Source organism: Physeter macrocephalus, chromosome 11 (genome assembly GCF_002837175.3).
Source record: "Physeter macrocephalus isolate SW-GA chromosome 11, ASM283717v5, whole genome shotgun sequence".
NCBI lineage: Eukaryota > Metazoa > Chordata > Mammalia > Artiodactyla > Physeteridae > Physeter > Physeter macrocephalus.
In genome coordinates this window covers 153,702,390-153,714,669 of record NC_041224.1, presented here as the reverse complement: position 1 = coordinate 153,714,669, position 12,280 = coordinate 153,702,390, and the positions used below count along the sequence as shown (strand labels likewise).

At 36.9% G+C, this 12,280-nt stretch overlaps 1 protein-coding gene across 10 annotated transcripts in view; it reads left to right on the top strand.

The window, feature by feature from the left end:
* The window catches only part of NUMB (NUMB endocytic adaptor protein), a 190,378-nt gene that overhangs the window by 144,612 nt on the left and 33,486 nt on the right, over positions 1-12,280 (top strand). For all 10 annotated transcript variants that reach the window (XM_024133961.2, XM_028496130.2, XM_028496135.2 and 7 more), the window contains one exon: positions 6,990-7,064. In XM_024133961.2, the coding sequence (XP_023989729.1) occupies positions 6,990-7,064 (75 nt within the window). The remainder of the gene's footprint in view (positions 1-6,989; positions 7,065-12,280) is intronic.

Sequence of the window (12,280 nt, the reverse complement as noted above, 5' to 3'; positions counted from 1 at the left end):
GCATTCATTGCAGCATTATTCATAATAACCTAAAGGTAGAAACAACCCAGGTGTTTTGTCAGTAGGTGAATGGATGAACAAAATGTGGTATATACATACAATGGAATATTATTCCACCATTAAAAGGAATGAAGTTTTGATATGTGCTACAACATGGACGAACCTTGAAAACGTTATGCTAAGTGAAATAAGCTTTACATGAAAGGACAAATATTGTGATTCCACTTCTATGACATATCTAAAATAGGCAATTTCATAGAGACAGGAAGTTGATTAGAGATTACCAGGAGCTGAAGGAAGGGAGAACTTGGGAGTCATTGCTTAATGTTTTCAGCATTTGTGTTTGGAGTGATGAAAAAGTTCTGGAAATAGGTAGTGGTAATGGTTGTACAACATCGTGAATATAATAAATACCACTGAACTATACACATAATAGTTTAAATGGCAAATTTTATGTTATATGTATTTCACCACAATTTTAAAAAATTAATTGATGACTCAGTGGTGCACGTTGAGTGAATTGTATGGTACGTGAATTATATCTCAATCTAAAAAAAAAAAGTCTGTTTCCTAGACATGTGAATGAAACTGTAGATATCAAAGACTAAGAAAATCTTAAAAGCAACCAGAGAGGGAAAGACAAATTATATACAAATAAAAATATAATGAGTTTACACACCTATCAAGAATGGTCAAAATCCAGAACACTGACAACATCAAATGCTGGTTATAACGTGGAGCAACAGGAACTGTAATTCATTGCTGGTGGGAATGCAAATGGGACAGCCACTTTAGAAGACTTTAGGAGAAGTTTTCTCATAAAACTAAATGTACAGTTACCATATGACCCAGCAATCACACTGAAACCAAATGAGTTGAAAACTTATGTCCACACAAAAACCTGCACACGGATATTTATAGCCACTTTATTCATAATTGCCAAAACTTGGAAGCAACAAAGATGTCTGTCAGCAGGTGAATGGATAAATAAACTGTGATATGTCCAGACAATGGAATATATGAAAAGACATGGGGAACCTTAAATGCATATTACTAGTGAAAGAAGCCAGTCTGGAAAGGCTACATACTGTGAGTCCAACTCTATGACAGTTCTGGAGAAGGCCAAACTATGGAGACAGTAAAAAGATCAGTGCCTGCCAGAGTTTAGGGGAGAAGAAGAGATGAATAGGAGGAACACAGAGAATTTTTAGTACAGTGAAACTATTCTGTATGATACTACAATGGTGGATACATGTCATTATACATTTGTCAAAATCCATAGAATTTACAGCACCAAAAATTAAAATCTAATATAGACTGTGGATAAACTATGGGTTTGTTGATTGTAACAAATGTACCACTCTGGTGTGGAATGTGATAGTGGGGGAAGCTGGGGCGGGGTGCGGTGCAGAGGGTATATGGGAACTCTGTACTTTTCTGCTCAGTTTTTCTGTGAACCTAAAACTGCTCTAAAAAATAGTCTTTTAAAAGAATATATATACACAAATATATACATAAATAATGGGTGTAACCAGTTCACAGTAGCAGCAAAAATTATTAAATACTTATTAATCTAGAAAATGTGTATTTGAAGGCTACCTTAAAACTTTAGAGAGGGCTTCCCTGGTGGCGCAGTGGTTGAGAGTCCGCCTGCCGCTGCAGGGGACCACGGGTTCGTGCCCTGGTCCGGGAAGATCCCACATGCCGCGGAGCGGCTGGGCCCGTGAGCCATGGCCGCTGGGCCTGCGCGTCCGGAGCCTGTGCTCCACAATGGGAGAGGCAACAACAGTGAGAGGCCCGCATACCGCAAAAAAAAAAAAAAAAAAAAAAAAAACTTCAGAGACATAAAAGACTTGAATAAATAGTATTAGATGGAATGGGTCAATATTATGTCAGTTTTTCTCAAGTTAACCAGTGAATTTAAGGTAATCTTAATTAAAATCCCAAAGGTTTTATTTGTTAGCAACTGAACAAAATTACTCCAAAGTTGATCCCAAAGAATAAACATGGGAAATAACCAGGAAAATTCTGTGGGATAAAAATTAGCGAAAGTGGTTGTGCCAAAGCAGTTGTTAAAATAATGATCAAAATAGCCTCTTGTGCGAAAATAGAAAGAAATATTGGTAGAGCAAAATAGAAAATTCAGGATAATGTAATTTTTTTAAATTAATTTATTTATTTTTGGCTGTGTTGGGTCTTTGTTTCTGTGCGAGGGCTTTCTCTAGTTGTGGCAAGTGGGGGCCACTCTTCATCGCGGTGCGTGGGCCTCTCACTATCGCGGCCTCTCTTGTTGCGGAGCACAGGCTCGAGACGCACAGGCTCAGTAGTTCTGGCTCACGGGCCCGGCTGCTCCGCGGCATGTGGGATCTTCCCAGACCAGGGCTCGAACCCATGTCCCCTGCATTGGCAGGCAGATTCTCAACCACTGCGCCACCAGGGAGGCCCGGATAATGTAATTTTTAAAAATACATATTTGGCATTGAGTCAGTGCTCAAGGACAGAGAATAAATTAAAAAACAAAATAACAAATTTTTTAAAATTGATAGTATATGTGGCAAGGTACCCAGAATGAGATGTCAGAATTTCTTAAAATATTAAAAGAGCAATTCTGAGAGCTCAATTGCTCAGATTTTACTCTTTCCCAGTACTTGATTTTCTTTACTTATTGGACCAAGAAATAAAGAATATATCATTAGGCTTTGAAGAAAGCCAAATATCAACAGAACATGAAGGAATATTTTCTACAGCCGAATTCAATCAAAGAATTATTTAAATGGCCATTCGTCACTGTCTCCAAGCTGAAAAATACAACTCTCCAGGATTTGAGTGTAATATGTAGTATATCACTGTAGCATCTGACTGAATGATGAAAAGCAGTCTTCAGTGACAAAGTACTCTATTATTTCTGGGTGTGAGCTCAATCTCAACATCTAGAACTAGTTCACAGAGCCATCAAACACTTGACATTTCTGACAGCCTATAATTTTGAATTAAAAATTTTCTAATCTAGACAAGAAAAAGGAGCAGAAAGTATCCAAATTGGGAGGGAAGAGGTAAAATTGTCATTATATGCAGATGACATGATACTTTATATACAAACCCTAAAGACTCCACACAGAAACTATTAGAGCTGATAAATGAGTTCAGCAAGGTAGCAGAATGCAAGATTGACTTACAGAAATCTGTTCCATTTCTTTAACAACGAAATATCAGAAAGTGAACGTTAAAAAAAAATCCCATTTAAAACTGCATCAAAAAAGATAAAATACCTGGGAATAAACCTGACCAAGGAGATGAAAAATTTATATACTGAGAACTATAAAACATTGATGAAGGAAATAGAAGACAATTCAAAGAAATGGAAAGATATCCCATGCTCTTGGATTGAAAGAATTAATATTGTTAAAATGGCCATACTACCCAAAGCAATCTACAGATTTAATGTGATCCCTATCAAATTACCCATGACTTTTTCACAGAACTGGAACACATACTCCTGAAATTTATATGGAACCACAAAAGACCAGGAATTGCCAAAGCAATCCTGAGGAAAAAGAACAAAGCTGGAGGCACAACCCCACCCCCCAACTTCAGACAATGCTACAAAGCTACAGTTATCAAAATAATGTGGTATTGGCATGAAATCAGACATATGGATCAGTGGAACAGAATAGAGAGCCCAGAATAAACTCACACACCTATGGTCAATTAATCTTCGACCAAGGAGGCAAGAATACACATTGGAGAAAAGTTAGTCTTTTCAGCAAGTGGTGTTGGGAAAACTGGACAGCTGTGTGTAAGTCAATGAAGTTAGAACACTCCCTCACACCATATGCAAAAATAAACTCAAAATGGCTTAAAGACTTAAATGCAAGACATGACACCATAAAACTCCTAGAAGAGAACATAGGCAAAACATCCTTTGACATAAATCGTAGCAATATTCTCTTAGATCAGTCTCCCAAGGCAAAAGAAATAAAAGCAAAAGTAAACAAATGGGACTTAAACTTAGAAGCTTTTGCACAGCAAAGGAAACCATAGACAAAACGAAAAGACAACCTACGGGCTGGGAGAAAATATTTGAAAATGATGTGATCAACAAGGGCTTAATTTCCAAAATATACAAACAGTTCATACACCTCAATATCAGAAAACAAACAACCCAATCAAAAGATGAGCAGAAGACCTAAATAGACATTACTCCAAAGAAGACATACAGATGGCCAACAGGCACATGAAAAGATGCTCAACATTGCTGATTATTAGACAAATGCAGATCAAAACTACCATGAGGTATCACCTCACACCAGTCAGAATGTCCATCATCAAAAAGTTTACAAATAATAAATGCTGGCAAGGGTGTGGAGAAAAGGGAACCCTCCTACACTGTTGGTGGGAATGTAAATTGGTACAGCCACTATGGAGAACAGTATGGAGGTTCCTTAAAAAACTAAAAATACAGTTACCATATGATCTAGCAATCCCACTCCTGGGCATATATCCGGAGAAAACTGTAATTCAAAAAGATACGTGCAGGGACTTCCCTGGTGGTCCAGTGGTTAACCACTCCATGCTTCCACTGCAGGGGCACAAGTTCTATCCCTGGTTGGGGAACTAAGATCCCACATGCTGCATGGCATGGCCAAAAAAAACAAAAACAAAAAACCCCAAAAGATAACATGCATCCCAGTGTTCATAGCAGCACTATTTACAGTAGCCAAGACATGGAAGCAACCTAAGTATCCATCGACAGATGAATGGATAATGGTGATAGGATATATGCATACAATGGAATATTACTCAGCCATAAGAAAGAATGAAATAATGCCATTTGCAGCAACATGGATGGACCCAGAGATTTTCATACTAAGTGAAGAAGTTAGGCAGGGAAAGACAAATATTATATGATATCACTTATATGTGGAATCTAAAAAAATGATACAAATGAACTTATTCACAAAACAGACTCACAGACATAGAAAATGTACTTACAGTTACCAGATGGTAAAGGGGAAGGGAGGGATAAATTAGGAGTTTGGAATTAACAGATGCACACTACTATATATAAAATAGATAACCAACAAGGAACTACTGTATAGCACAGGGAACTATTCAATATCGTGTAATAACCTATAATGGAAAAGAATCTGAAAAGGAATATATATAATATATATTATATATAACTGAATATATATATTATTTGATTCACTTAAAAATGAGCATTCTTGCTGTTTTGTATAATGTTTATTCAAAATTATAGCTGTTACAATTCTTTAATGTCCTTAGTCTGTGATCTTTATGATCGATACCTCAGGTATTTTGTTACCTAAAGTCCAACAGTTTCCTAAATTGATTTTAATATGTTGGTTTTATGCATTTATTCAGTATTGGAAAGATAGGGGTAAAAATGAAAAATTCAGTATATGAGCATTATAGGACTGTCCTGGGGCAGGCTGTTTGGGTTTGAGCATTCACTAGCTGAATGGTTTTGGGCAAGTTACTTAAACTCTCCATGCCTGTGTTTCGTAGGGCACTGGTTATTGTGCCCGTGAATTACTACTGTTTCATCTTCATCCAGGGCCAAATGGTGGGATATTCAGAGAGAGGGGGAAAAAGCAGAAGGGGGGCGGTGTGGGTGTTGGCCCACCTTCTTGGAATCACAGTCTCTTTAAACAGAGGACAGCCGCCTTTTCTCAGAGGTGCGTGGCTCTTGCAGGTTTCCCTTGCTGCTACCACCGACACCACCACGGAATTTCCTGGGGACTGGGGTGTGAAAGTTCAAAAAAAGATAAATAAAAGGGAGGGGGATTCCTATACTCTCTGAGGATAAGGAGTTACCTGACCTGGTCCTTGGGCCAGAGCTAGAGTGCTTTTCCCAGAGTTCTCTCTGTGCCATAGCACTCACTTGGATATCTGGCTGTTTTAAGTTCAGGCTGGAGGTACCAAAGCGGAGGATGGGCAGGGAAGGTAAACTCCCTGCCAGTTCAGAAATACCTTGAATTCTGGTATTCTTCTCTGATTCATCTTATACTCTTTACAGAGAACTCAAATAGGTGCTTCCATGTATTCTGTTCTGGTTTTACGGTTTCATTCAGAGGGTGGGACAGGGTAAAGTATGTCTACTCCATCTTACCCAGAACCAGACCCTAAATTTCCTTTTAAAAGAGAGCATTTGTGATATTGCCATCATCCTTTGTGCTTTCTAACCCAAGACTATTCCCATACTAAGGTACAATTTGAATAATATTACTACCTTGCAAAAACAAACCAAAAAAAGCTTTATTAGCTCTCCATTGCCTCTAGGATTAAGTACAGACTCATTTCAGTGTTCAAATTCCCCAGCTGCATATACCTCATATTCTTGCCAGACAGGAATATTTGCTGATATATAGTTATTCTATTCTACACCTATAGCTTTTCTTAAATTCTACCTGCCTAAAATAGTTTCCCAACCTTTCCAGTACAGCTTCTTCAAGTTCTTCTGCACATCTTCTAAAGCTCAGATGCACTACCTTCTTAAAATTTTAGTTTTCTGCCCTGTTCTTATGTGCTTCCCAGAAAAGGAGTATGTGATCTCTTCAGCCCTTGAGTAACTGTTATTTTTATTTGTACCTTTTCAATACACACACACACACACACACACACACACACACTTTGTTTTAGGACTATTTTTATGTCTAGAGATACAGTAACTGTGTCTAGCATAGGCTGTTATGCCTCAGATCCAATAGATTCAGGTAACATTTAGTGCTTATCATGTACTTTTTCACCTACTCCTCTATAACAGCTCTTGGAGACCTTTATTCTAAATCTCAGTCACATGAGGACGCTGAGGGTAAGTAAAGTAACATTACCTTAACTCTTCTATAATGGCTGTGAGTTTCTTGAGTGCAGGAATTTTAATATTCAATTTCCTACCATGTAATATCTACCATATAGTAGCTACTCAGTAAACAGCAATAGCCGTAACTTTTATCTTCTTTCTACAGTACCTTGGGCATGTAGAAGTTGATGAATCAAGAGGAATGCACATCTGTGAAGATGCTGTAAAAAGATTGAAAGCTGTATGTATTTGATGGTTGCCAGTGTTGATCTATGTGCTGTAAATATTTTCCCAAAAGATTTTGCTCAGTAAATTTTAATGACCCACTATCCAGTAAGAACAGTGTTTCTCTTAAGGCAAAAGATGTGGGCTCATTAATAAAGAGCATTTCATGTTGTCCATCCAAAGGTGTAAGTTACAATGACCAACTTCTTCACTTTAGGCCAGACATTATCTAAAAGATACTTTTAATTCAGAACCCATATTAAACAAGTGGTATGAATTCTTATAGATGAATAATATTCTAAAACCAGGATAAAACTATTACAGTTAGTCTTTTAACCTAACTGTGACAACTGGGTTATAAATTACTGATTTTAAATCTATAAGAAACAGCTTTCAGGAAAAAGTATAAAATAGAGATATCTGTGCTGACGGCGGGTGAGGTTTACATTTTGGGGAGACTTAATTATTATTACTGCTACTCCCCAGTTTCCTTCTCTATACTCTTCTAACATAAACAATGTATTTCCCTGCCTTTTGCACAAACTTCAGCATACTTGAAATGGAGAGTCCTTTTCCAGGATAAATAATGTCTGTTTTGCCTATTATTGCCATAGAACACATCCCAGGCACATGCCTGTGTATTTAATAAAAGGAGAGAATGAGTTTAGAGTTCATAAAGGTTCAGATTAAAGTGTTAAGTTCATATTTTGGATAGGTTTGAAGAATGTTTCTTAAATTCTGACAGCCCTCTTCACAACCTTCTCTCCAATGTGTGGCCTTTCCCCCCTTTGCTGTGAAAGCTTTAAGCATTACTTCTGCATGCCCTTGCCCCAGAACAGCATTAAATACTTGTTGCTTTGGGTTTGCTGGTATGGCGGGCTGCCACAAATTTGGCTACTAATGAGTGCTTTTTTTTCCCCTCAATTTGCTTAATCAAAACTTTTCTGCTTCCTGGTACATTCTATATGACCTCTTATATACAATTCCTCAATATAAAAGATACAAAATCAAGGAAGCAACCAACTCAGAGAAGTGGATTATGTTTTCGAACAAATGTCTGAATCTATTATAGAAGGAGAGGAGGAGAAAAATAACTGATTATGGTATGCAAAAAACTAAAAAACAAAACAAAACAATATATAGACACACATACATACCCTTTACTGCAGATTTTGGTCATTTAAATTCTTAAATGTTTGAAGCCCTTCTTAGTCTATCTGTGCTCTCCATTTTTTTTTTTTTTTTTTTTTGCGTTACATGGGCCTCTCACTGCTGTGGCCTCTCCCGTCGCGGAGCACAGGCTCCGGATGCGCAGGCTTAGCGGCCACGGCTCACGGGCCCAGCCGCTCCACGGCGTGTGGGATCCTCCTGGACCGGGGCACGAACCCGCGTCCCGTGCATCAGCAGGCAGACTCTCAACCTCTGTGCCATCAGGGAAGCTCTGTGCTCTCCATTTAATCATCGTTAATGTTAAAGGGACTTTATATAATAATTTGTAGACTTGCCATGTCCACCTAAATATAGTCCCCAGTTAAATACAGCCTCAGATAATTCAGTTTTCCAGGAAATTTAAATTCAATCTCTTATTTAACAAAATAATTCTAAGTTCACTAATAGAATTAGATTTTCTAAGAACATTTTAAAAAGTAATGCAATGATTTTGCCCTACTAGTCATTAAACATCATAATGCTAATAACTGAAAACAACAGATGAATCAGTGAATAGACTAGATAGACCTGAAACAAACCTTAAATAGTTATTAAAATCTTAGAGCCTACATAAACTTAACATTTGGAAGGTCACTGTGGAATGAGCCTTTGGAAAGTCTTAATTCAGCATATGGCTTCATGTTTACTCTCTAAATAAGGAAGAACTAGGGATGGTTTAAGTTTGCCCAGAAGATAATTAAGAAGTGGTATTTAGTTGTTTAATGAGCAGTCAATCCTCTTCACTGTCTAGTTTTCTTTAACCTACTTTTAATTAGAAACCTCTCTTTATTACATAGGTAGTGTATGTTCATTCTATAAAATACAAATGAACAAAAAGAGTACATAAAATCTCTTGCAGTCCCAGAGATAGCCACTATTCACTGTCTAGTTTTATTTTTATTTATTTATTTTTTAAAATAAGGGCAGAGTACCTGCCTCTTTTTAAAATAAATTTATTTATTTATTTATTTATTTATTTATTTTTGGCTGCGTTGGGTCTTCGTTGCTGCACCCTGGCCCTCTCTAGTTGCGGCGAGCAGGGACTACTCTTCCTTGCGGTGCGTGGGCTTCTCATTGCAGAGGCTTCTCTTGTTGCGGAACATGGGCTTCTAGGTGCGCGGGCTTCCATAGTTGTGGCACGCAGGCTCTAGAGTGCAGGCTCAGTAGTTGTGGCACACGGGCTTAGTTGCTCCGCGGCACGTGGGATCTTCCCAGACCAGGGCTCGAACCTATGTCCCCTGCATTGGCAGGTGGATTGTTAACCACTGAGCCACCAGGGAAGCCCTGTCTAGTTTTAAAACTGATTTTTTAGTTGAGTGAATTTTTTTGTTTTATTTTACCTTTTGGTTTTTAACCAAGGAAATTATAAACTATAAGCATGATTATTTGAGATACAGGACTTATTTAAATAATAAAATTATTGAAAAAATGAGCTTTTATTTTTACCAGAAATAGGAACCAAATTGCTGTATGAAAAATTATATCTATGCCTGGAACACTGTCTGGCACATAGTAGACACTCAAAAAATATTTCTGGAATAAATATACAGAAAACAATTCAGTCCTCAATATGGGTCAAATTGAATTTCGTAATAATCATCATAACAATATGTTATATTTAATGTTTAAAGTTTATGAAACCCTTTTGCATATCTCTAAAAGATCCTTATTTCCCTGTGGTCTTTTACAACTAAAATGAAATTGTGCATATTTGGATTGCTTTTCTGGACATACTTAAACTATTGAACTTTGAAGGAAGATTGACCACTTCTGAACTTTTGATTCAAGAAGTTCTTCAAAATTTTTCAGACTAACCCTACCCAGGAGACTTGGAGCAAGGGTTGTATAATAATTTTGCACAGGCAAACAAGTATTTTTAAAAATAAGATTGAATTTTTGGGAGATTAGTGCCAATTTCCTATTTATTATACTCACTGAAACTTCCCCTTCTATTAATACCCTTTCTAATGCTGTATGAAAAAGGCTGCAGAAAGTTGGAAGTCTTCAGATGTTGTTCATCTCAGATCATGTTAGTCCACAAAATTCACGCTTTTTGTCTTCTTTTCATATTTTTACTTTACAGAAATTTCTAGATGCCTTTTTCCCTTCTTTTACGGAACATTCATCTAACAAACATGTATAATCTACTGTGCCAGATGCTTATATTGTGCCAAAAGCTATGTGTCTGGAGATGTTTGTTTATTTTCATAGATGATAAATATTCCTCTTATTGTTTCAAATAAATGGAAGCAAATGTAAAAATGTACAGACCTACAGATTAAAGAAGAAATAGCATGTCTGGAACAAGTTTGAATGCCAAAAATGTTTTAAAATTTAAAGAATTATGTTGCTCAGATGTACCAGTTAAATAGGAAAACAAACATCTTAAACCTATCACTCAAATGATCTTTGAACCAAAAATGTAACATTCTAGCACTTTTTAAATTTGTGTGGGCTTGAAGAAGCAGGATAATTTGCAAGTACAGTTTTTTTTTTTCCTTCCAAGTAGTCCCTTACAATTTAGGATTACTTTAACTTCAGTTAGAAGTTATCAGCATACTTAATATTTTCAAATGAAAAGGTATTGTAACTAAACAACATATGCTTCTCAGAGCATAAATATGTTTAAATTTTTTTTACTTTATATGCGTAAAGTTAGTTACAGTTATTTGCAATTCATTTACTTTGTGGCATAATTTTACCAGTTAGCCACTTAGGGACTTAGATTGTGTAGGATAAATGACAGAAATGACTATTGCCCATTTTCAGTGCCTTAATGGCAGAGTTAGTTGCAGGGGGAGGAGTACTGTCATTTATCAATCTATTTTGTAAAAAGTGTATTGGGCCTTTGGTTATCTTGCTTGATACTGGTGCAAGATGCCTTTCCTTTTAAAATGTCTTTTCTTCCCATTGTCTCTGTAAGTGTCTCTCCCTCTCTGTCTTGGTTTTAGACTAGTTTCATTACACTACCAGTTTCTAATATGTTGATTTTTTATTTGCTATTTGATAAATTTGTTTTAATGTATGTTCTTGTTTTAGCAGGTAAAAGAATCATAATTTAATTTTTTAAATTAATATTATTCTCTAATCTAATAACTGTCTCTTGATGCATTTTGCACGTCAACTTTTTTCATTAACATCTGAGGTCTTTTATAAATAGAAGGCAAACTCCATGTTTAACAGGAGCTTTTCTGGGAGCTAAATTAAATATTAACGATTCTCCTTCCCGCATCTTCCTATCCCTAAAGAATGGTGAAACTTTTAACTTGGGCTGCATCTTTTAAGAGCTGGTGGTTACCTAAAAGTCTAACGAAACTAAGGTCACCAAACTTGGCAGCAGAAATAAGCTTAGTCTTATTGTGATAATTATCCCAATTACCTTATTATATTTCTAGCTTAAGTTCAAAACATTCTGTGGAAATATTTGATGCTGTTTGTGATTTTCAAAACCTAGAGAAAAAACAAACCATTCAGTGTTTGAGAGTATTGAATGAGTTTTATGAGTCAAATTTCTGTAGAGTTGGTTTTTTCTAGACATTTATTCACTATTAACAATGGATTATAAAAGATAAAGGCTTAAAGTATAGTTCAACCAAAACTAGGAAATGTTAAAGTTAAGCTAGCTTGGGTGAGTTAGAACTCATCTACTTTGTTGTTGTTTTTTTTTTTTTTTTTTTTTTTTGGCGGTACGCGGGCCTCTCGTTGTTGTGGCCTCTCCCGTTGCGGAGCACAGGCTCCGGACACGCAGGCTCAGCGGCCATGCCTCACGGGCCCAGCCGTTCCACGGCATGTGGGATCTTCCCGGACCGGGGCACGAACTCGTGTCCCCTGCATCGGCAGGCGGACTCTCAACCACTGCGCCACCAGGGAAGCCCCAGAACTCATCTACTTTGCATAAGTTCTTCAGATTTTAAATGATGGCCAGTTTTCAAAATTTGTATATGCTTAAAAATTGGTGCTGGGACCACAGACAGTTGTGTCTCTCTTACCTACGTAGTTTTAGAATTGTATACTTATAACTGT